This window comes from Mobula birostris, chromosome 24, assembly GCF_030028105.1.
Source record: "Mobula birostris isolate sMobBir1 chromosome 24, sMobBir1.hap1, whole genome shotgun sequence".
NCBI classification, from domain to species: Eukaryota; Metazoa; Chordata; class Chondrichthyes; order Myliobatiformes; family Myliobatidae; genus Mobula; species Mobula birostris.
In genome coordinates this window covers 61,633,954-61,659,372 of record NC_092393.1, presented here as the reverse complement: position 1 = coordinate 61,659,372, position 25,419 = coordinate 61,633,954, and the positions used below count along the sequence as shown (strand labels likewise).

The following is a 25,419-nucleotide window of genomic DNA, read 5'->3' as shown; positions in this document are numbered from 1 at the left end:
GTAGCATCTCTGGTGAAGGGACTTGTCGTGCCCATTCTGGGGCAGCTCCCTCATCTTTGGTCCCCACTGGACACTCAGTTCTCACCTGCAGCTCCAAGTAGCTGTTTGCATGTGAGAGCAGCCACGCCCCGGTGCACTGCTTTGACAAGCGGTCTAAAGCAGGTGAGGGCAGCTAGCAGGCCTCATGCCCCGGTGAGATGGGGATGTGCCTGTCCTAGCATACAAAGTCAGCTCTGGTGGACCGGGTGGGTGAGATCCATTGGCCAGGAAGGCTGTTCAGCAAAGCATTGTGGAGAGCGAAGGGTATGACAAGGCACAGAAGTCATCATGGTCATCCACTGCAACCAAGGAAGACCCCAGTTTGTGATGCTTGTTTGTACCACTGGAACTGGACTTGCAAAGTGAAGAGAGTGGAACTGTACCAGTGCCACTGCTTTTCCACTTTAAAAGCTCTCTGGTTATCATTGGATATGGTGGCCATATTTTTTTTAGAACATCAGTCATGGAACTCCTAAGACAGCTTTGCTTAGTTTACGATTGCGACAGGAAGTGATTGTTCAAAGTAAACTTATTACCAAAGTACATGTGTGTCACCATATACTACCCTGAGATTTGTTTTCAATAACCATAATAGAGTCAATGAAAGATTGCACCAACCAGGCATTCGGCCAGTCTGCAGAAGACCACAATTGTGCAAATACAAAAAGAAAGTAATAATAATAAATAAATAAAAACACAATAAATATCAAAAACATGAGATGAAGAGCCCTTGAAAGTGAACCTGTTGGAATTCTTTGTGGAGATTACAATTAGGATAGATGTTGTATATGCGGGTTTTCAGAAGGCCTGTGACAAGGTGCCACACGTGAGGCTGCTTACCAGGATAAGAGCCCATGGTATTACAGGAAAGTTGCTAGCATGGCTAGAGCATTGACTGATCGGTAGGAGGCAACGAGTGGGAATAAAAAGATCCTTTTCTGGTTGGCTGCCAGTAACTAGTGGTGTTCTGCAGGAGTCAGTGTCGTGACCGCTTTTTTTAATGTTGTATATCAATGATTTAGATGATGGAATAGATGTCTTTGTTGCCAAGTTTGCAGATCATGCAAAGGTTGGTGGAGGGGCAGGTAGTGTTGAGGAAGCAGGAAGGCTGCAGAAGGAGAATGGGTAAGAAAGCAGCAAATGAAATACATGGTCAAGCACTTTGGTAGAAGAAATAAATGTGCAGACTATTTTCTAAATGGGGAGAAAATCCAAAAATCTGAGATGCAAAAGGACTTGGGAATCCTTGTGCAGAACATCCTAAAGGTTAACTTGCAGATTGAGTTGGTGGTGAGGAAAGCAAATGCAAGATTAGCATTCATCTCAAAAGGTCTAGAATATAAGAGCAGGGATGTGATGCTGTCGCTTTATAAGGCTAGCGGAGCAATTTTTTTTAGCCAGAGGGTGGTGAATTTGTGGAGTTTGTTACTATAGCCAGCTGTGAAGACGAGGTCGTTGGATATACTTAAGGCAGAGATTAATGGGTTCTTGATTGGCCGTGGATCAAAGATTACAGGGAGAATGCTGGTGAGTGGGGCTGAGGAGGAGAAAATAAGGATCAGCCATGATTGAATGGTGGAACAGACTCAATGGGCCAAATAGCCTAATTCTTCTCGTATGTCTTATGGTCTTACGAAGTCCATAGGTTGTGGGAATAGTTCAGTGATGGGGCAAGTGAAGTTGAATGAATTATCCCCTTTGGTTCAAGACGCTGATGGTTGAGGGCTAATACTGTTCCTGAATCTGGTGGTGAGAGTCATGAGGCTCCTGGACCACCTTGCTGATGCCAGCAGTGAGAAGAGAGCGTGGCTCGGGTGGTGCTGGTCTTTAATGGTTGACCATGTGTCTCACAATTTAGTGCCATGTCTATTGTGGACAGTTTTTATAAGATATCCACAAAGATTTATTGTTCAATAACAGCCACACAGATTTTACTTTTAGATTTTCTCTCTGAAATTAGGGAATTCTTCCTTCCCTTGCCTAAAGCACAGTCTGAGCAATAACTATTTATTAATTAAAAATTACAATAGTCATTGATCTTCTGCCAGCTTCTCAATTTGTCTCCTCATCTGTATAACTTCAAAACTCCTATGTGAGGACTAGGTGACATTTACTTGGGGCTTGTGTAGTTCATTACAGGACAAGTGTGATTTCTGCCAACAGTTGGTCTACAATTTAAAATGATAGAATCTGTCCCCATTGAGTACATTTTTAATCTGGGTTGTTCTGGGGCAGATATTGCATCTGTCTTGCGTGGAAAGAGTGGAAAAGCTGGGCTTGTGTCGTGTTCAGTTCACAGGCAATTTGATCCAGATGGGTGTGGAGAGGATATTTCCTCGTGTAGGAGAATCAAGAACCAGTGATCACATTTAAAATACTGGGTTGTCCAAGTAGGATGGTTATGGTGCTTATCTTTCCTTCTCTAAAGGTGGCAGATCTGTGAAACTCTCTTCAAATTGTGGCGAAAACAGATCCTTTTTGTATATTTTTTGTATATAGATGTGGATAGATTTCGGATAAGCAGGTGGAAGATCAGTAGATTTGATCAGCCAAGATTGTCGTTATTGGTTGTTTTGGTAGACAGACAATATCTCTCACAATATTCAAAAACTACAGCAAACTTTCAGGTCTCAGCTGAAAAGGTCACTGGCTGCAATCTATGATCACCATACAACTTGTACATGTGCAAGATAAAGAAGCAAGCAGGAAAAATCATCGTGACACTACCCACCCAGCAAACTGCCTTTTCCAAAAACATCATTCTGGAAAGCGCTAGAGAGCTGTTAAAACAAAAATTTCACCATGTTAAAAGATTCTTCCCAGGCAGTTAATCTGATCAACCGTTCAGATTAGATTCCTTACCGCCCCTCCACTCTGTTACCCCTGTCAGAGCACTGCACTGTAAACTACTGTTTATAATGCCATTTACAATACTGTTTACATTGTAAATCCATGCTCACATCTTATTCCATATCTGTAACCACTAACTTTATTTTTAGATAGCTTTTTCTTTTTTTATATATAATCACTGAATGTTGTTGATTTTATTGTATGTTGTTCCCTGACCAACACACCACAGTAAATTCCTAGTATTTATGGGGGGTAAAGTTGATCCTTGACTGAATTGACTGCTGGAGCCGGCCCACTCTACCTCCTAATTGATGTGTTCACGTTACTCACTCTTGCTTTCCTCTCCTGAACAGGGAAAACCTCCAACAAAGAAAGCAAAAGTTTTACAGAAACAGCCGCTCGTGGCTAAGCTTGCAGCCTATGCACAGTACCAGGCAAGCCTACAACAGAATCAAACAAAGAGTAAAGCAGGTAAAATGTCATCTCTGGGACCTCGTGCAGCTCTGAGAACTTAATGGGTCAGAGCAGGACATTGTGATATAGAATATAGAAATCTACAGCAAATTACAGGCCCTTGGGCCCACAGTGTAGTGCTAACCATGTAACCTACTCTAGAAACTGCCTAGAATTTCCCTAGTGCATAGCCCTCTATTTTCCTAAGCTCCACGTACCTATCTAAGAGTCTATTAAAACACCCTAGTGTATCTGCCTCTACCACCATCACTGACAGTGCATTCCATGCACCCACCACTGTCTGTGAAAAACTTACCTCTGAAACAATTTTTCACTTGATTATTCTATTCCATGCATGTTCTCGATTTGAGTACTAGTCTCTTGCATAGTATTGATAGGAGATATTAGGTCAGCATTATAAATAGTTTTTACATAGAACACAGAACAGTACAGGCCCTTCAGCCTACAATATTGTGCCAATCTTTTAACCAAGATCAATCTAACCCTTCTCTCTGACAGAACCCTTCATTTTTCTATCATCTGTGTGCCTATCTAAGAGTCCCTTAAATGCCTTTAATGTATTTGTCTTTACCGTCGCCCCAGGTAGCGGATTCCAGACAGCCACCACTCTGTGTTTTATACTTAGAAAAACAACTTGCCTCTCACGTCTCCTTTGAATCTCCCCTCTCTCACCTTAAATGCATGCCCTCTGGTATTTGACATTTCTACCCTAGGAAACACATACTCCCTGTTTACTCTATCTACACCTCTCATAATCTTATAAATCTCTATCATATCTCCTGTCAGCCTCCACCACTCCAGAGAAAGCAACTCAAATTTGTCCAACATCTTGTTATAGCACACGCCCTGTATTCCAGGCAGCATTCTAGCAAACCTTTTCTGTACCCTCTAAAGCCTCACCATAATGTGACAACCAGAACTGTATGCAATACTCCAGAAGCGGCCTAATTAGAGTTTTATAAAGTTGCAAAATAACTTAGAACTCAATGTCTTGACTAATAAAGACAAGCATGCCATATGCCTTTTTAACCGTCCTATCAAGCTGTGCTACCACTTTCAGGGAGCTGTGAAATTAGATCCCAAGATCCCTCTGCTTATCAGCACTTAAGAATCTTGCCCTTAACAGTGTGCTGTCTCTTCACATTTGACCTACCAACGTGCAACACTCCTCGTTTAACTGGATAAACTCCACCTGCCATTTCTCTGCCTGTATTCTGCTGTATGCTTTGCCAGTCATCTACGCTATCCACAACACCATTAATCTTCGCAACACTGCACCTGCAGATTTTCTCGTGTTTGTGAGTCTACCACCGATCTTCATATCTGCAAACTTACTAACCTACCCATCTACATTTTCATCCAGGTCATTTATATACATCACAAACAGCAGAGGTTCCAGCACAGATCCCTGCATAACGCTACTAATCATAGACTTACAGCTAAAATAAGTCCCTTCAGCCAACACCTCTGTCGTCTATGGGCAAGCCAGTTCTGAATCTAAATGGCCAATTCACCGTGGATCCCCTGTGTCTTAATCTTCTGAATGAGCCTCTCATGAGGGACTTTGTCAAATACCTTACTAAAGTCCATGTCAACAACATCTTTCAACATTCTCCCTTGTCAAAGAACTCAATCAAGTTAGTTAGACACGATTTGCCTCACACAAAGCCATGCTGGCGCTCCCTAATTAGGCCAAGGTTTTCCAAATGCTCATAAATCCTAGCCCCAAGAGTTCTTTCCAGTAACTTTCCTGCCACTGACGTGAGACTCACTGGTCTATAGTTTGCAGGATTGTCCCTGGTTCCTTTCTTGAACAATGGAACAACATTAGCTACTTGCCAGTCCTCCGGGCCTTGCCTGTGGCTGGAGAGGACACAAAAATATTAGTCAAGGCCCCAGCAATCTTTTCTCTTGCCCTTCTCAATAACCTAAGGTACATCCCATCAGGCCCTTGGGACTTATCCATCTTAATGCTCTTTAAGAGACCTGTCACAACTTCCTCATTTACTCTGAAATGCCCTAGCATATTTATACTCTCAGCACTGATTTCTCTATCTTCCACGTCTCTCCTTGGTAAATACTGAGGTAAAGTATTCATTAAGGGCCTCATTCACATCCTCCACATCCAAGCAAATGTTCCCCCTTTATCCTTGAGTGGTCTTATCTTTTCCCTAGTTATCACCTTGCCCTTGATGTATATATGAAACACGTTGGAATTCCTTTAATCCTACTTACTAAGGACTTTCCATGACCCCTTCTGGCTTTTCTAAATCCTTTCTTGAGTTCTTTTGTGGTCTCCTTGTATCCCTTAAAGGCTCTGATTGATTCTAGCTTCCCAAGGTTCACATACTTATCCTTTTTCTTTTTGACTAATTTCATCACCTTCCTTGATATCCAAGGTTCTCTTATCTTGCCATCCTTGTCCTTCCTTCTGACAGGAGCCTGCCTGTCCTGTACTCTGTCCATTGGTCTTTAAACACCCCCGGAATGTCGGATGAGAATTTGCCCAAAAGCAGCCCCTTGTTTTGTGATGTCTCAAAAGATGAAAAATATTTTTGACCTACTCATGCCCTGAATGTCAGACTTCTGAATGTTTCAGTGAGGTCACTCTCATTCTTCTAAATACAAGTTGTTATAGGACCAGTCTTTATATTTTCTCAAATGACATCCCAGAGGTCAGTCAAATGAGCTTTTATTGCAAGTATAACCTTGCTTGGGCAGGGAGTCTAGCCTTGTTATTCCAGTTGCTCACGTACCACAGCTCAAAATAATTGGAGGAAAATGACCACCTTCATATAGTACTTTGACTCGCTGTTGCAGTTAAGGCCAAGGTATCATTTGCTTTCCAGTTGCTTGCTGTGTTAACATGTAAAATAGATTCTTCTGAACACTAATATATTTCAACCTCTCATCATTTACAACAAAAACCCTCCATTCTACTTTTTTCATGTTTTTTTTACATTATGTTCCATGTATATCCATACACTATCTGTATTCTCCATCCAGCCCACACTATCAAGAAGCTTTGCATCATCACCAGACTTTGAGATAGATTTTAGATTTATTTATCATGTGTACATCGAAACATACAGTGAAGTATGTCATTTATTTATTTAGCAATATAGCATGGAGTGGGTCCTTCTCGTTCTTCAAGCCATACTGCCCGGCAAACCAAAATTTAACCCTAACCTAATCACAGGACAATTTACAATAACCAATTAATCTACTCGTTGTGTCTTTGAACTGTGGGAGGAAACCAGAGGGCCCAGGAAGAAAAACCATTCATTCCACGGGGAAGATTTACAGACTTCTTACACAGGATGCTGGGATTGAACTCTGAACTCTGACTGCCCTGGGCGGTGAAGGCATGGTGCTGACTGCCCCGGGGGTGGGGGGTGATGGCACGGCACAGTGTGGTGCTCTCTGACAGCCCCGGGCGGTGACGACACGGCGCAGCACTCTCTGACTGCCCCGGGTGGTGAAGTTGCGGTGCTGACTGCCCCGGGGGGAGGGGGCGGTGACGGCACGGCCCGTTGCTGACTGTCCTGGGCAGTGACGGCACAGCACAGCGTGGCGCTCTCTGACTGCCCTGGGGGGTGATGGGTGGTGATGGCTAAGTAATCAACAACTAACACAATCAAATGTACTGGTTGTCTATATTAACAACTAACACACCAGGGGATGTGCTGTGGACAGCTGGTAATTGTGACCACACTTTCTGGCATCAACATGGTGTATCACTTGGTCATCTTCTCTGGATCATTGCAGCAGATTGATACTTGCTTTCCAGCCATTCACAGTTCCTTTCGCAATCACTGTTCACAGTTCACAGCTCTAGCTGTGAAATAACTTGTGTATTCCTCCTGCTTCTTCCTCTGTGAACCAATCCTCAGTCCTGGCCAAACTGTTCGCCCCAGTCCAAGTGCTCTTGAGTTTGGACAGCTTCTGAGAGTCCAAGTGCACCAGATCAATGAATTTAAAGAGATTAGCTTTATTTATCACATGTACATCGAAGCATCAAAACATAGTGTCATTTGTGTCAAGTCAAATCAAATCAGCACAATTGTGCTAGGGTTGCCATGCTTCCAGTGCCGAAGTAGCATGCCCATAGCTCATTAACCCTAACCCATGTGTCAGAGGAAACCTACACGGTTACGGAGGGAACATACAAACTCTTTACAGACTGTGGCAAGAATCGAGCCCTGATTGGTGATTGCTGGTGCTGTCAAACATTTGCGTTCTCCACTGTGCTGCCACTGCTCTGACTTGCCTTGCTTTAGTAGTTACCTCAAATTTCAAACAACTTTGTCAAACTATGGCCCTTTCATAAATACATGTTATTTTTAAGAGACCTGTGATTTTACTAATAATAGTTACTGATGGTTTGGGGCAGAACCTCAGTCTTGTGCTGTTCTTGACCAGGATAGATGTGCTGGCAGCAATACAACTGTCTAGCCAGAATTCCCGTATCTATTTGCTAGTCAATAATCCTTTGTGAACCAGTGATGAGAGCTGAGCTGAATGAGATTGACCTAGGTGATATCTACACCCCAACCTTCTGTCTATCTGCAGACTTGTAATGGCTAATTATTTAGCTGTGTTATTTTTCCAAGGAACTGCAACAAGGAAAGTAAGGAAAATTGTTGATGCTGGACACTTGTGAGTTGCCCTGATGATTGCTGGCACAGAAACAATGCGTTCTGCTGTATAGAGTGACGTGGCAGTGGTTAGCTCCTCTTTTCCCCCTCCCCCTCCCCCCATTGTCTGTAAGGAGTTTGTACCATTCTTCCCATGGGTTTCCTCCACGTGCTCCGCCTTCCTCCCATATTCCAAAGGGTTGTTGAGTTGGCACTGGAATGTGTTGTTAACCCTTCCTGTCAGTCATTGACGCAAAAATGATTCATTTCACTGTATGTTTTGATGTACATGTGACAAATAAAGCTAGGCTTTCAAAATCTTTATAGAACTTCGCTATTAGTCAAGGTACTATCTCTGTCACATGCCCTGTAATTCTTGAGGTTTGTTTTCTCACAACCTTTTAATGATTTTACAGCTGTCACCGTTGAAGGCTTTGATTGGGGTCACTACGTCTGGAGTAACAAATTTACTGGGGCTCCTGTCAGCTGTTTCAAACATGTGAGTAGAATTTTGTTTTGCTTTCCAACATATAACTACTGAGATATTGAATTTTTCAATCAGAATCCGGTTTAAAATCATGAAATTTGTATTTTGTAGCAGCCGTACAGTGCAGTACATAGTAATAAGATAGATAGATATACTTTATTGATCCCGAGGGAAATTGGGTTTTGTTACAGTTGCACCAACCAAGAATAGAGTATAAATATAGCAATAATAAGAAGTATAAATTACAGTTAAAAGTATCATATTTTAAAAAAGTGCAAAAAGAGGGGAAAAGTACAAAGGATGTGTTCATTGTGCATTCTGAAATCTGATGGCAGAGTGGAAGAAGCTGTTCCTGAAACAGCTGTGCATATGGTAGCGAAAATGAACTTCTGTTAATTGGTTATGGCTTTCTTGAGTGACATGGATAGGTACAGTTGGAGTAGACATTGTGTAGGAGTGCAGAGGGAACAAACTTTTACCAGCTGCTCTCGTGCATTATTGTGTAAAGAGATCTTATTATCATTATATTGGCCTTGAAGGAGGTGCTGTGAGGTTTCAACAAGTGATAGTTGGGGTTAACTACAGGGCGCAGGCTGCCAACAGCAGCTCACAAGAGCCCTCTGTCTTGGGCCAGTCTCACTGTGTCGCCCATCCTGGGTATCCTTCCTCTCCCTGTGATAAGCTCTGTGTTTCTGTACCTTTGGGTTTTTACTGGATGGGGCTAGCCCCATGCCCATCCCTCCTCCTTTTGCAGTTGGGCTTGGAACCGTCCATAGTGGAGTTTAACTGATCGGTCATTGACCTGAGATGTTGACCCTGCTTCTCTCTCCACGGATGCTGCCTAACCTAGTGACAGTTACTACATTTTGTGTATTTCTTTCCTGTCTGTACTTTGTGATGCCTTGACCTTAGAAGGTTAATGTGTGATCTAAACCAAATATTTCGAGTGCTGGTAATGGGTTATACTGCAAATATAGAGATGCTTGTTAGTGGTGGGAGGGTGAGATAGCGAAGAACACGATGATAAATTTAGAGCTATCTCAGTCTGAAATAAAACCATGAAATGATTTCAGCTGAAGTGTTTTTGAAAGTAAAATCAGCAGACCAATCTGATGAAAATATGAATAAAAAAAGTTTGAAATTTACGAATGCTGTGATTTCATTGAACGATGGAACAGCTGGATAGTCGCACTGGTTTAACTTTGTTCTCGGCTTACTGGAATGTTGTATATTTGTCTCTGACTTGCTTCACAACAGTTACTGTAGCTTGGTTCTCCAGTTTTCCATGTATATACCCACTCATCATTTGTTTTTTCTCCCCCTGTTTTCCCCCAACCCTTTCCCTGCATCTGTTGTTTACCGCCACTTTTCTGCTAATGCAGGTAACTGAGTGTTGTAATTCTTTGTGCTTTGCTCAGATCGTCAGGTTTTTAATTACATTGTTCCTTCGAAGAAACACATGTGACCCCACTGGATGTAATTGTTTCCTTCCAAGTTGCAATTGTAAAATAGTCACAAGATTCTTGAAGGGATGTAATTTGTGTGGGGGCTAATAGATAGCTGGCAGTGTGTGAGTGTACAACAAGACCAGTAATTTCATGCAAGTGGACCATGAGTATTTAAAAACACTGAATGCACATCTTAAAAATATCCTGTTGGTATGGTTATGGTATAATCTTGGGGATTCTTATGTCATCTGACTCAGTTGTGGTTCTTCACTGTAATCAGCTCTAAACAATGGGCTCTATCGCTTTGACCATGTCCCAACTTGTCTTGTGTAACTGATCCTGTAATGCATTTTTCTGTCATTTGTCTGTCTGCTTCCTTTGTCTTTCTCATTCTTTCTCTGTCACTCTTCCTACTAGTTCCACTTCTCTCCAATCACCCTGCCTGACTCATCTAAAGCTGACTTTATCGGTGTAATTGTGTGGCTTGACAGTGTTAAAACTTGTTCCAACCTTAACGAAGGCCTAGTGCTCACAAGAGGGGACAGTATAATTTAACAGCTGTCATGATGTGCATCATTTTCTTTCTGAATCAGGTTTATTATTGTTGTTTTATATAACACAGAACGTTATAGCACATGACAGGACCTTTTAACCCACTCTAAAATCAATCTAGCCCTTCCCTCCCACACAGCCTTCATTTTTCTATCATCCATGTACCTATCTAAGAGTGTCTTAAATGTCCCTAATGTATCTGCCCCTACCAAGCAGTGTGGGGGGGGGGGGGAACTTGCCTCTTACATCTACCCTATACTTTCCTCCAATCATCGTATAATTATCCCTCCTTAGGGAAAAGGCAACAGTACAATGCAATGACAAAGTAACTATAAATAGCCAAAATCAGTGCTGACTAGTCATTTTATGAGTATGCATCTGATGGGTGACTACAGTGATATCCATGACTGAAAGTTAATAAAAAATAATGTGTTTAATTGCAATAGACACAACATGCTGGAGGAGCTCAGCAGGTCAGGCAGCATCTGTGGAGAGAAATAAACAGTTAACGTTTTGGGTCAAGACCCTTCATCACGACTGGAAAGGAAGGGGACAGAAGCCAGAATAAGGAGGGGGAAGAGGGCAAGCTAGAAAGTGATGGGGAAGGAGGATGAAGTGAGAAGCTGGAAGGTGATAGGTTGTGAAGGTAAAGGGAGAGGAGGATAGACCATGGAAGAAAAGGAAGGAGGAGGGGAACCAGAGGGTGGTGATATGCAGGTGAGGGGAAGGGGTGAGAGGAAACCAGAGGGAGGTGATGGGCAGGTGAGGGGAAGAGAAGGGTGAGAGGGGAATGGGAAAAGAGAAGGGGAAAGGGGAGAATTGGTCAACTAACTTTTAGGAAAGCAAAAGGGTCTTGGCCTGAAATATCGACTGTTTATTCCTCTCCATAGATGCTGCCTGACCTGCTGCATTCCTCCAGCATTTTGTGTGTGTTTAATTGCAAAATGTGTGCTGACTTTAGAACTGCACCATCAAGTAGAGTTTAGACAATGTTATCTTCATCCTTGTGTTATTGAACAGGTACCTATGGGAACTCACTGGGGAGATATTGCGGAGGGTGTGAGAGTGGAAGTCCCTAACACTGACTGTAACCTGCCTACGAAAGTCTTCTGGATTGCTGGCATCATCAAGTTAGCAGGTACAAACAAACAACAGCTTTGCCCACTGTTGTGTTCAATTCTGATTTCTCATGTGATTGGAGCAGTTGAATACTTGTTTATTTTGCTGCTTCCTTATTCTGTTGAACTGGATCTTGGTTATTTTCCCTGGGAAAATAGGAAAAAATGGCGGCACAGTAGCATAGCGGATAGCTTAACGCTTTACAGTGTCAGCAGCTGGGGGTTCAAACCTGATGCTGTCTGTAAGGAGTTCATGCATTCTCCCCACGACTGCATGGGTTTCCTCCGCGTTCTCCTGTTTCTTCTCACATTCCAAAGTCGTACAGGTTAGGGTTGGTGAGTTGTGGGCTGCTCAGGCACAGCCTCGGACTGTGTTGGTCATTAGTACAAATGATGCATTTCACTGCATTTTTCAATGTATATGTGACAAATAAAGCTAATCTTCATAAAGATCTCTTAAAAACCATCTTCCTCAAGTAGCAAGATGTTGGTGTCCTCCAGATCATAAGTAAACCATCAAAAACAGTGTGGAGACATGTCTGTCCTGGCTCTGATTGTTGAGAACGGGCACTTTAAGAAATTGCGCTGTAATTGAGATAAGGAATTTTTAAAAATTATTTTCCTTGTTATTACTTTGTAGGCAGTAAGAGAACTACGTTGTTGCCTGTACACCGATATAACATGCGGGTCTAGATCTAACATTGCATAATTACATAATTGTACTTCATCTTAAAATATGTCTCCATAAGTATTGCAAAAATCTTCTTCCCAGTCTGAGAACTAAATTGAAGTAGATACTCAGAGTGCAGCTGAGGCTTGGGTGTGGATTTCAGTGTGCGGTAAAGGTTTTGTTCTTTCCTGGATATATAAATATTGTTGGTACGTTAGCTTGATGGTGAGATTTGGGGGCAGATCTTGGCCATGTCACCAAGAATCTATTTAAAATCAGTTGGACAGCATGGTAGTGTAGTGGTTGGCACAGTTCCTGTACAGTGTCAGTGATTATCAAGCGAGTTCAACCACACTCTGTAAGGAGTTTGTATGTTCTCACTATGACCACATGGGTTTCCTCCATGCGTGTTAGGGTTCATGGACTGTGGGCATGCCATGTTGGCACCGAAAGCTTGGTAACACTTGTGGACTGCACAGAGAGTCATCAAAGTACAGCACAGAAACAGGCCCTTTGGCTCATCTAGGCATGCTGAAACCATTTAAACTGCCTACTCTCATTGATCTGCACTGGGGCCGTAGCCCTCCTTACCCCTACCATCCGTGTACCTATCCAAACTTCTCTTAAATGTTGAAGTCAAGCTTGCGTGCACCACTTGCGCTGGCAGCTCGTTCCACACTCTCACTCCTCTCGGTCTTCTACACTAAAGAATACAGTCCGAACCTCTTCAGTCTTTCCTTATAACTCGGATATTCCAGACCTGGCAACATCCTTGTAAATTTTCTCTGCTCTCTTTCAACCTTCTTTGCATCTTTGCTGTACGGGGGTGACCAAAACTGCAGACAGTACTCCATATTAGGCTTCACCAATGTCTTATACAACTTCAACAAAACATCCCATCTGTACTCACACATTGATTTATAAAGGTCAATGTGCCAACAGCTTCTTTTACGACCTTATCTACCTGTGATGCTGCTTTCAATGAATTATGTACTGTATCTGTATTCCCTGATCCCTTTGTCTTACCACACTCCTCAGTGCCCTCCTGTTTGCTGTATAAAACCTACCCTGACTGGTCCTACTGAAGTGCAAAACCTCACATAAAATTCCATCTGTCATCTTTCAGTGCATTTTCCAGCTGAAGCAAATCCCTCTGTAAGCCACAATAGCCTTCCTCTCTGTCCTGTACATGGCCAGTCTTGGTGTCATCTGCAAATTTACTTATCCAGTTTACCATATTATCATCCAGATCAGTGATATAGATGACAAACAACAACAGACCCAGCACTGATCCCTGCGGCGCACCACTAGTCACAGGCCTGCAGTTAGAGAGGCAACCCTCTACTACCACTCACTGGCTTCTCCCACAAATCCAATGTCTAATCCAATTCACTACCTCATCCTGAATGCTGAGCAACTGAACCTTCTTGACCAGCCTCCCATGACCTTGTCAAATGTCTTATCACACTCCACATAGACAACATCCACTGCCTTGTCTTTATCCACTTTCCTGGTAACTTCCTCGAAAGACTCCTTAAAATTGGTTAGACATGGCCTACCATGCACAAAGCCACGCTGACCATGCTTAATCGGTCCGTGTCTATTCAAAGACTTGTATATTCAATCCCTTAGAATAGCTTGCGATAACTTTCCCACTACTCATGTCAGACTCACTGACCTACAAGTTCCTGGTTTCTGTTCAGAGACTTTTTTCAATGGTGGAACAACGTTGGCTACCCTCCAATCCTATTGGTACCTCCCCTGTGCTAAGGATGTTATAAATCTTCAAATTGTAGAACATAGAATCAGAAAGCCTACAGCACAATACAGGCCCCTCGGCCCACAATGCTGTGCTGAACTTTACTTTAGAAATTACCTAGGGTTACCCGTAGCCCTTTATTTTTCTAAACTCCATGTACCTATCTAAGAGTTTCTTAAAAGACCCTATTGTGTCCGCCTCCACCACTGTTGTCGGCAGCCCATTCCATGCACTCACCACTCTCTACGTTTAAAAAAAACAAGCAAACAAACAAACTTAACCCCATGACGTATCCTCTGTATCTACTTCCCAGCACCTTAAAACTGTGCCGTGTCGTGTTAGCCATTTCAGCCCTGGGAAAAAGCCTCTGACTATCCACACGATCAGTGCTTCTCAACATCTTATACACCTCTGTCAGGTCACCTCTCATCCTCCGTTGCTCCAAGCAGAAAAGGCCAAGTTCCCTCAACCTATTCTCATAAGGCATGCTCCCCAATCCAGGCAACATCCTTGTAAATCTCCTCTGTACCCTTACTATAGTTTCCACATCCTTCCCATAGTGAGACGACCAGAACTGAGCACAGTACTCCAAGTGGGGTCTGACCAGGCTTCTATACAGCAGAAACATTAACTCTCGGCTCTTGAACTCAATCCCACGGTTAATGAAGGCCAATGCACCGTATGCCTTCTTAACCACAGAGTCAAACTGCTCAGCAGCTTTGCGTGTCCTATGGACTCAGACCTCAAGATCCCTCTGATTCTCCACACTGCCAAGAGTCTTACCACTAATACTATATTCTGCCATCATATTTGAGCTACCAAAATGAACCACCTCACAGTTATCTGGGTTGAACTCTATCTGCCACTTCTCAGCCCAGTTTTGCATCCTATCAATGTCCCGCTGTAACCTCTGACAGCCCTCCACACCATCCACAACACCCCCAACCTTTGTGTCATCAGCAAACTTATTAACCCATCCCTCCATTTCCTCATCCAGATCATTTACTAAAATCACGAAGAGTAAGGGTCTCAGAACAGACCCCTGAGGCACACCACTGGTCACTGACCTCCATGTAGAATATGACCCGTCTATAACCACTCTTTGCCTTCTGTGGGCAAGCCAGTTCTAGATCCACAAAACAATGTCCCCTTGGATCCCATGCCTCCTTACTTTCTCAATAAGCCTTGCATAACTTGTGAAATGCCTTGCTGAAATCCATATACACTACATCTATCTCTCTACTTTGATCAATGTGTTTAGTCATATCCTCAAAAAATTCAATTAAGCTTGTAAAGCACGACTTGCCTTTGACAAAGCCATGCTGACTATTCCTAATCATATTATGCCTCTCCAAATGTTCATAAATCCTGCCTGTCAGGATCTTCTCCATCAACTTGCCAACCACTGAAGTGAGACTCACTGGTCTATAATTTCCTGGGCTATCTCTACTCCCTTTCTTGAATAATGGAATAACATCCGCAATCCTCCAATCTTCCGGAATCTCTCCTGTCCTCATTGATGATGCAAAGATCATTGCTAGAGGCTCAGCAACCCCCTCCCTCACCTCCTACAGTAGCCTGGGGTACATCTTGTCCAGTCCCAGTGACTTATCCAACTTGGTACTTTCCAAAAGCTCCAGCACATCCTCTTTTCTTAATGTCTATATGCTCATTTGTGTTGGTCATTGACAGAAAAATGGCAAATTTTACTGTATGCTTTAGTGTTGCAATGTACAAATGACAAATGAAGCTAAAATCTTGTAGTCTGCACTGGAAATCTTGGCCTTGCCACCATTACTGCATATGTTCAGTGATAACTTGTATTATGAGACATTAAGATTGTCTGTCCTGGACTCAAGAATGTTTTTGTTCTTTTGCAGGTTATAAGGCTTTGCTTCGATATGAAGGCTTTGACAATGATTCTAGCCTTGACTTTTGGTGTAACATCTGCGGTTCTGATGTTCATCCAGTCGGCTGGTGTGCAACTAGCGGCAAGCCTTTAGTAACTCCTCGCAGTAAGTGTTCTGCGACCAGTGCAGATCTGTGATTATATTCCTGTGTGAGACTCCATTGTGTTGTTTCTGTCAGGTGGACTGAAAGCTGAGCGTTTTGTCGATGAGAACTTTGAATCAGAACCAGAATTGGGGTTGAGAGGGATAATAAATCGGCCATGATAGAATGGCAGAGCAGACTCAGTGGGCTGAATGGCCTGATTCTGCTCCTATGTCTTATTATCACTGACATGTGAAATTTGTTTTATGGCAGCAGTACAGTGCAATACACAAATACTACAACATGAAAAGAGAAATGTACAGTGGATTCCAGTTACTTGGGTCATTGGTTAATTGGGGCAGTTGTGTTGTGCTATCTATTTGGGTGAATACGGACTTTCTGAAGCATCATGTTTGGAAGCGGTCCTTGATGCTGGGGCGCCGAGTGTCTGTGATGGACCAGGCAAAGTCTGTAACCTTCACTTTGAAATCCTCTACTACCTCTTAGCTTGTTTCTCTGTGAAATGCTTGTTTGCAACTATGAAGTGAGAACAATGTCCTCTGAGTGAGGCTGGCATTTCTGTTACGTGCGTGACTTGGCAGATGCTGAAAACTTTCAGCAAAACACAAAAATGCTTGAACTCAGCAAGTTGGGCACGATCTCTGGAGGGGAATAAACAGTCGACGTTTAGGACTGAGACCCTTCAGGAGTGGAAGGGAAGGAGGCACGTGATAGATGAGGGTAAGGAGTACAAGGGTGGGTGATGAAGTAAGAATGTGGGAGGGGGTAGGGGAAGAGGTGAAGGGCTGATAAAGAAATGTGGTGAAGGACAGTGCACCATGGGAGGGGAACCAGGAGGAGGTAATGTACAGGTGGAGAGAAGGGGAGGAGTGAGTGGGGAACCAGAATGGGGAATGGAAAAAGAGAGACTTGGAGGGGGGAGGGAGGAGAAGTTAGGGAAATCAACATTCATGCCATCAGGTTAGAGGCTACTCGGGCAGAATGAGTTGCTGCTCCTCCAACATGAGAGTGGCCTCAACATGGCAATAGAGGAGGCCATGGACTGACTCCCTTCACCCTCTTCATCATAAATCTATATTACAAATATAGGTTATCACTGTCTCTATCCATTCTCCCACAGGAATGGAGAATTCTACATGTTCACACGTAGAGACTACACCTTTTCCACAATTGTCATCTGGCAGGTCTTCCATTTAGTCAGCCCAGTCCATCACAGGCAAAGCTCTGTTCACCACTGAGTACATGGTGTGCTGCCACAAGAAAGCAGTAACCATCACTAAAGATCCCCACTACCCAGGTCATGCTGTCTTCTCATCGGGCAGGTGGTACAAGAGCCTTTGGTCCCACACTGCCAGGTTCAGGAACAGTTAATACCCTCCAACCACCAGGCTCCTGAACCAGAGGGGATAACTTCACTCACCTCAACACTGACTGACTCTGTGAAGTACAGACTCACTTTCCAGGACTCTTTACAGCTCACATTCTCAGTATAATTTTTTTTTTTGCACAGTTTGTTTTCTTTTGCATAATTTTTCATAAATTCTGTTGTATTTCTTTCCCGCATATATCGGCAAGAAAATGAGTCTCAAGGTTGTATAATGTAACACATAACAACTTGGATAATATATTTACTTTGAACTTTGAGACTGTTTTACCTTTGTTATTGATGTTTTTTGTTCCATTTCATGCTTCCATCACCTTGGTTCGAGTTGGTTCGTCCTGACACTCTGAACCTCTTCAAATTGAATTCACAACGCTCAGTCTGTTTCCGAATACCCCCATGATTAGGAAACGGGGAGGTGCAACGAGACCTGGGTGTCATTATACACCAGTCATTGAAAGTGGGCATGCAGGTACAGCAGGCGGTGAAAAAGGCGAATCGTATGCTGGCATTTATAGCGAGAGGATTCGAGTACAGGAGCAGGGAAGTACTACTGCAGTTGTACAAGGCCTTGGTGAGACCACACCTGGAGTATTGTGTGCAGTTTTGGTCCCCTAATCTGAGGAAAGACATCCTTGCCATAGAGGGAGTACAAAGAAGGCTCACCAGATTGATTCCTGGGATGGCAGGACTTTCATATGAAGAAAGACTGGATGAACTGGGCTTGTACTCGTCAGAATTTAGAAGATTAAGGGGGGATCTGATTGAAACGTATAAGATCCTAAAGGGATTGGACAGGCTAGATGCAGGAAGATTGTTCCCGATGTTGGGGAAGTCCAGAACGAGGGGCCACAGTTTGAGGATAGAGGGGAAGCCTTTTAGGACCGAGATTAGGAAAAACTTCTTCACACAGAGAGTGGTGAATCTGTGGAATTCTCTGCCACAGGAAACAGTTGAGGCCAGTTCATTGGTTATATTTAAGAGGGAGTTAGATATGGCCCTTGTGGCTACGGGGGTCAGGGGGTATGGAGGGAAGGCTGGAGCGGGGTTCTGAGTCGGATGATCAGTCATGATCATAATAAATGGTGGTGCAGGCTCGAAGGGCCGAATGGCCTACTCCTGCACCTAGTTTCTATGTTTCTATGATCTGCCCCGTGTATGCCTTCAGACTCTTGTGAAATTCGTAGATCTCGTACTTCCTACTGTCTGTTCATTTTGCTCTGTCGTTGTTGGCTGTCTTCCTCACACTTGATTTCCACATCAGAATTCCTCAAGTCACCTTAGCTTTAATTTAGCTATGTTTGCAAAGTGTCTTTTCCACCATCTCAAAGTTCAAAATAAATTTATTATTAAAGTACATATGCCACCATATACAACCCTGAGATTCATTTTCTTGTGGGCATACACAATAAGTCCATAATAGAATAATAACCATAATGGAATTAATGAAAGACTGTACCAACTTGGGCAATCAACCAGTGTGCAAAAGACAACAAACTATAAAGACAGTAATTTCCCGGGTCAAGAACGTCCGACTTATGGACAACTCGTACTTACAAACGGACTGCTGCTGATGCACCAAAGAAAAGGAAAACGATCATGATTGAAAATAAAGTGGAAATAATAAAGCGATCGGAAAGGGGTGAAATGCCATCGGTCACTGGAAAAGTGTTAGGCTACAGTTGGTCAACAATCGGAACAATTTTAAAGGATAAAGTGAGAATAATGGAGCATGTGAAACGCCCTGCCCCAATGAAAGCTACAATTATTACTAAGGAACACAGTGGTTTAATTATTGAAATGGAAAGGCTATTGATAACTTGGTTAGACAATCTTTAGTGCAAGAAAAGGCTCGAAACCTTTGACTAACTGGCGCTAAGTAAGGACCGTATGTACCTGTTCCGACTTACCTACAAATTTGACTTAAAGACAAACTTAGGAATGGATCTTGTTTGTAACCCGGGGACTGCCTGTACTAAAAGAAAGACGTAATAATAAATAAATAAATAAACAATAAATATCAGGAACATGAGATGAAGAGTCCTTGAAAGTGAGTCCATCGGGTGTGGGAACAGTTCAGTGATGGGGCAAGTGAAGTTATCCCCTTTGGTACAAGAGCCTGATGGTTGAGGGGTAATAATTGTTCCTGAACTTGTGGAATGAATCCTAAGGCTCCTGTACCACTTTCTCGATGGCAGCAGCATGAAGAGAGCATGGCCTGTGGGGTCCTTGACGATAGATGCTGCTCACCTGTGACAGCGCTCAACAGTAGGAGGGCCTTACCGGTAACGGACTGGGCCGTATACATTAATTTTTGTAGAATTTTCCATTCAAGGGGATTGGCGTTCCCATACCAGGCTGTGATGCAGCCAGTCAATATACTCTCCACCATACATCTATAGAAGTTTGTCAAAGTTTTAGATGTCATGCTGAATCTTTGCAAACTCCTGTGGAAGTAGAGGCACTGCTGTGCATTCCTGAATATCAAACTGCATCATGTGTGAGCATGGAAGGTCCTGTTTCTTCTGCTAAATTCACAAGTATTCTGGGTGGAAACTTCTCTTGCAATACGATTCAAAGTTCAAGGTAAGCTTATAATCAAAGTATGTATATGTCACCATTTACTACCCTGAGATTCACATTTCTGCAGGCATTCACACGAGGACAAGTACAATAGAGTTAACGAAAAACTACACACAAAGACTGACAAGCGACCCATGTGCAAAAGACTACAGACTGCAAACACAAAACAACAAATAAATAAATGAATAACACTGAGAACATGATTTACTGTAAATGATACAGAGCACTGCTTAAATACAGAATTTCCTGTGTAATTCTTGTTCTATTAATTTCCCAGCCATCCAACATAAATACACAAACTGGAAAGCTTTCCTTGTGAAAAGATTAACTGGTGCAAAGACTCTTCCACCGGACTTCTGCTCACAGGTAGGTTGCCTGCTCCCTATCCCTATCTCCTCTCAGCAGCATTGATTTCGTGGCCCTCCATTGATCAGGGTCGACTGTGGCTGACAAGAGAAATTAGGGATAGTATCAATTCCAAAGAAGAAGCATACAAATTAGCCAGAGAAAGTGGCTCACCTGAGGACTGGGAGAAATTCAGAGTTCAGCAGAGGAGGACAAAGGGCTTAATTAGGAAGGGGAAAAAAGATTATGAGAGAAAACTGGCAGGGAACATAAAAACTGACTGTAAAAGCTTTTATAGATATGTAAAAAAGAAAAGACTGGTAAAGACAAATGTAGGTCCCCTACAGACAGAAACAGGTGAATTGATTATGGGGAGCAAGGACATGGCAGACCAAATGAATAATTACTTTGGTTCTGTCTTCACTAAGGAGGACATAAATAATCTTCCAGAAATAGTAGGGGACAGAGGGTCCAGTGAGATGGAGGAACTGAGTGAAATACATGTTAGTAGGGAAGTGGTGTTAGGTAAATTGAAGGGATTGAAGGCAGATAAATCCCCAGGGCCAGATGGTCTGCATCCTAGAGTGCTTAAGGAAGTAGCCCAAGAAATAGTGGATGCATTAGTGATAATTTTTCGAAACTCGTTAGATTCTGGACTAGTTCCTGAGGATTGGAGGGTGGCTAATGTAACCCCACTTTTTAAAAAAGGAGGGAGAGAGAAACCGGGGAATTATAGACCGGTTAGCCTAACGTCGGTGGTGGGGAAACTGCTGGAGTCAGTTATCAAAGATGTGATAACAGCACATTTGGAAAGCGGTGAAATCATCGGACAAAGTCAGCATGGATTTGTGAAAGGAAAATCATGTCTGACGAATCTCATAGAATTTTTTGAGGATGTAACTAGTAGAGTGGATAGGGGAGAACCAGTGGATGTGGTATATTTGGATTTTCAAAAGGCTTTTGACAAGGTCCCACACAGGAGATTAGTGTGCAAACTTAAAGCACACGGTATTGGGGGTAAGGTATTGGTGTGGATGGAGAATTGGTTAGCAGACAGGAAGCAAAGAGTGAGAATAAATGGGACCTTTTCAGAATGGTAGGCGGTGACTAGTGGGGTACCGCAAGGCTCAGTGCTGGGACCCCAGTTGTTTACAATATATATTAATGACTTGGATGAGGGAATTAAATGCAGCATCTCGAAGTTTGCGGATGACATGAAGCTGGGTGGCAGTGTTAGCTGTGAGGAGGATGCTAAGAGGATGCAGAGTGACTTGGATAGGTTGGGTGAGCGGGCAAATTCATGGCAGATGCAATTTAATGTGGATAAATGTGAAGTTGTCCACTTTGGTGGCAAAAATAGGAAAACAGATTATTATCTGAATGGTGGCCGATAGGAAAAGGGGAGGTGCAACGAGACCTGGGTGTCATTATACACCAGTCATTGAAAGTGGGCATGCAGGTACAGCAGGTGGTGAAAAAGGCGAATGGTATGCTGGCATTTATAGCAAGAGGATTCGAGTACAGGAGCAGGGAGGTACTACTGCAGTTGTACAAGGCCTTGGTGAGACCACACTTGGAGTATTGTGTGCAGTTTTGGTCCCCTAATCTGAGGAAAGACATCCTTGCCATAGAGGGAGTACAAAGAAGGTTCACCAGATTGATTCCTGGGATGGCAGGACTTTCATATGAAGAAAGACTGGATGAACTGGGCTTGTACTCGTCGGAATTTAGAAAATTGAGGGGGGATCTGATTGAAACGTATAAAATCCTAAAGGGATTGGACAGGCTAGATGCAGGAAGATTGTTCCCGATGTTGGGGAAGTCCAGAACAAGGGGTCACAGTTTGAGGATAAAGGGGAAGCCTTTTAGGACCGAGATTAGGAAAAACTTCTTCACACAGAGAATGGTGAATCTGTGGAATTCTCTGCCACAGGAAACAGTTGAGGCCAGTTCATTGGCTATATTTAAGAGGGAGTTAGATATGGCCCTTGTGGCTATGGGGATCAGGGGGTATGGAGGGAAGGCTGGGGCGGGGTTCTGAGTTGGATGATCAGCCATGATCATAATAAGTGGCGGTGCAGGCTCGAAGGGCCGAATGGCCTACTCCTGCACCTATTTTCTATGTTTCTATGTTGTATCCTAGCTGTCTGTGTGAGCCAGGGCAGAACGATATCGAAAACAAGCTGTTGACCGTGCAGCAAGCTCCTCCTCTCCACGCAGCTGTTAATCCAAAGGAACAGCAGAGATCGATACGGTTTGGTACCAGAGGTGTCTTGAGTAGCCAGTCAGTGTTGAACTCAGCGCTGGGCAGCCTTAGGGACTCCATGGATTTGAATTATTCTCGATCATCATTCATTCCATGTCCGATGACGTGGTCGCCTAGCAGTTAGTGCAACGTTTTACAGGATCAGTGATCGGGGTTCAGTTCCCATCACTGTCTGTTAGGAGTCCGTATATTCTCCCCACCACCATGTGAGTTTCCTCTGGGAGCTCCAGTTTCCTTCCATATTCCAAAGACGTCCGGGTTAGAGTTAGTAAGTTGTGGGTGTGCTGTGTTGCCGGTAGAAGTGTAGTGACACATGCGAGCTGCCCTCAGCACAATCCTTGCTCATTTGATTTGATTCAAAAACAATGCACTTCACTGTATGTTTCATTGAACATGTGACAAATAAAACAAATCTTTCATCTTTAAATAATTTCTCCTTCTTTCTTCTCGTGTGGTTGTGCTGTCGATCTGCCCTTGGTTTTTCTACCACATTTGTGAGCCTTGACTATGATTCTGCATCTTGTCCCCTTTGATGCTTAACACGTATCAGTGTGGATAGTTTTTAAACCCAAGGGCAATGATGTTTACGGTAGGATTCTTGGCAGTGTGGAGGAGCAGGGGGATCTTGGGGTCCATATTCTTAGATCCCTCAAAGTTGGTACGCAAGTTGACAGGGTGGGATAGAAGGTGTGTGGTGTGTTGGCCTTCGTTAGTTAAGGGGATTGAGTCCAAAAGCTGTGAGGTAATATTGCAGAGAGCATGTCCTGGGTGATGAGAAATGGCCTCTAACCAAGTAACCTGCCATGACTCCTCATCACTTTATACATTTCCATCAGACCTTCATTCTCCTCCAAAGAAAACAGTCTCTGCTCCTCTCGTCAATCTTGGTAACAATGTTCCTCAATGTAAGAACAATTCTTGATCCTCTCCAGTGTTTCCACATCCTTTATGTAATAAAACCAGATTTGAATTTGTTTACCATTAACCCGTGCTGGTTTTCTACAAAGGTTAGATTTTGTAATGGATTGTCAGGTTCATTGCTTTATTGACCGTTTCTTCAACCTACGCTGTCACTTTCAATAACGTGCACCTATATTCCTAATACTGTCTGCTTGTGCACCCCTTTTAAAACTGTGTCCTTTATTCTATGTGGCGTATAGTGCCCTGATCATCGTTTGTCAGGGGATTGCATTCCAGAGCCGCGAGGTAATATTGCAGCTCTATAAAGCCCTGGTTAGACCACACTGTGTTTATTTCTGGTTGCCTCAATTTTATGCTTCAGGTAAACAAGTGTGGTTGCTTCTCTTTACTGATGTCCCAGTGTTTTACAGGTTGTCGAAAGCATGCAGTATCCTTTCAAAACTGCCATGCGTGTAGAAGTTGTGGATAAGACGCACCTCTGCCGAACGCGGATAGCGGTCGTTGAAAGCATCGTGGGAGGTCGTTTGCGGCTGATTTATGAGGAGTGTGATGATGGGACAGATGACTTCTGGTGTCACATGCTGAGCCCCCTCATTCACCCTATTGGTTGGTCACGGAGTATTGGACACAGATTCAAACGGTCAGGTAAGAGCAAAGTTCAAATCATTTTATGGAAACTATCTATAGGATGGAGTTTATTCTTTCAGCCTTGGTCAGCTCTGTGTGCATCTGAAGGCTTTGAAAGGTGGTGGCACCGAGAGATGAGGGTGTAGGTAGTTTCTTCATGAAAGGTTGAATGGGTGGGTGACACTTGCCTTGGTTAGAAAGAAATGCTGTTACTGGTATTTTTTTTTAAAAAACAAGAATAGGGGTAAAATCTGCATGACAGAGCCCTGTCAGTGAGGCTATTGAATAGCAGCCATTGAGAGGGAAAGGGGATGTGTGTGTTCGTGTTCACTCATCGGTGCACTGATGTAGCAGAATGTCTCTGATAATAGACCAGCACTACAGGAAAAGAAGGTGATGGACATCAGGATCAGGGTGGGGGTGGTAAAGGGGGATTGAGGCGGGGGACTGGTGGGAGTTGGTGTTTCTGCATCGGCAGTGAAACTTTAAACTGGTCTATAACTGAGGCTCTTGCTGAAGCCTGTGTTAGGCAAATATTGGTTGTGAACTTCCTATCTTTGGGAGAATTAATCTGAACCTTTGTTTTTATTTAACCTGGTGGCAAAATTGGTTTTCATCCAAGTTGTACTTTGCATCTTGTTCAACATTTTATGATTGTCATCCCAGATAGAGCTTGACTGCACACCGTCTCAAGGTTTAATTACACTTCTAACTTTTCTTTTCTTTCAGATGGCTCAAAGAAGCAGGAAGGACACTGTGATGCTGCTGCACAATTATTTGCAAAGGTAAGAGGTGTGGTTCTGTGCCTGTAATACTGAGTGCTTCAGGAGAGCTTCAGGTACTGTTTACAACAGCAGATTTCAGTTAATTGGGTCCAATTAAGTGGATTCCCCAATTAGCCAAAGTTTCATGGAAATATTCAAAAAGGTATATAAAAAAGACAAACTACTGTTTAAGTGAGTAACAAATTACATATTAAATAAAATGCAGAACAAATGCGAATGATACAATACTATTACAGTACTATAAAACAATGTATTAGTTCCTAATGGTTATGAACGGAAGGATTCATCTAGTGTATGCTGCTGTGTTCTACAAAATCAGGGTAGACACCTAGTGCAAATAATAGACTGCCTTCATACAATGCTTTCGATGATTACATCTTCCAAGTCTCCATTTTCATTGTAACATTTAAGGTGATCGTAGATACCTTCAAATTAACAATTCCTAACTTGTTGAAGTAGTGAAA

At 43.1% G+C, this 25,419-nt stretch overlaps 1 protein-coding gene across 2 annotated transcripts in view; it reads left to right on the top strand.

Moving 5' to 3' along the window:
• Positions 1-25,419, top strand: part of mbtd1 (mbt domain containing 1) — an 80,734-nt gene that overhangs the window by 9,444 nt on the left and 45,871 nt on the right. For both annotated transcript variants that reach the window (XM_072242256.1, XM_072242255.1), the window contains exons 4-10: positions 3,243-3,360; positions 8,417-8,499; positions 11,508-11,625; positions 15,915-16,049; positions 20,289-20,377; positions 23,954-24,188; positions 24,900-24,955. In XM_072242256.1, the coding sequence (XP_072098357.1) occupies positions 3,243-3,360; positions 8,417-8,499; positions 11,508-11,625; positions 15,915-16,049; positions 20,289-20,377; positions 23,954-24,188; positions 24,900-24,955 (834 nt within the window). The remainder of the gene's footprint in view (positions 1-3,242; positions 3,361-8,416; positions 8,500-11,507; positions 11,626-15,914; positions 16,050-20,288; positions 20,378-23,953; positions 24,189-24,899; positions 24,956-25,419) is intronic.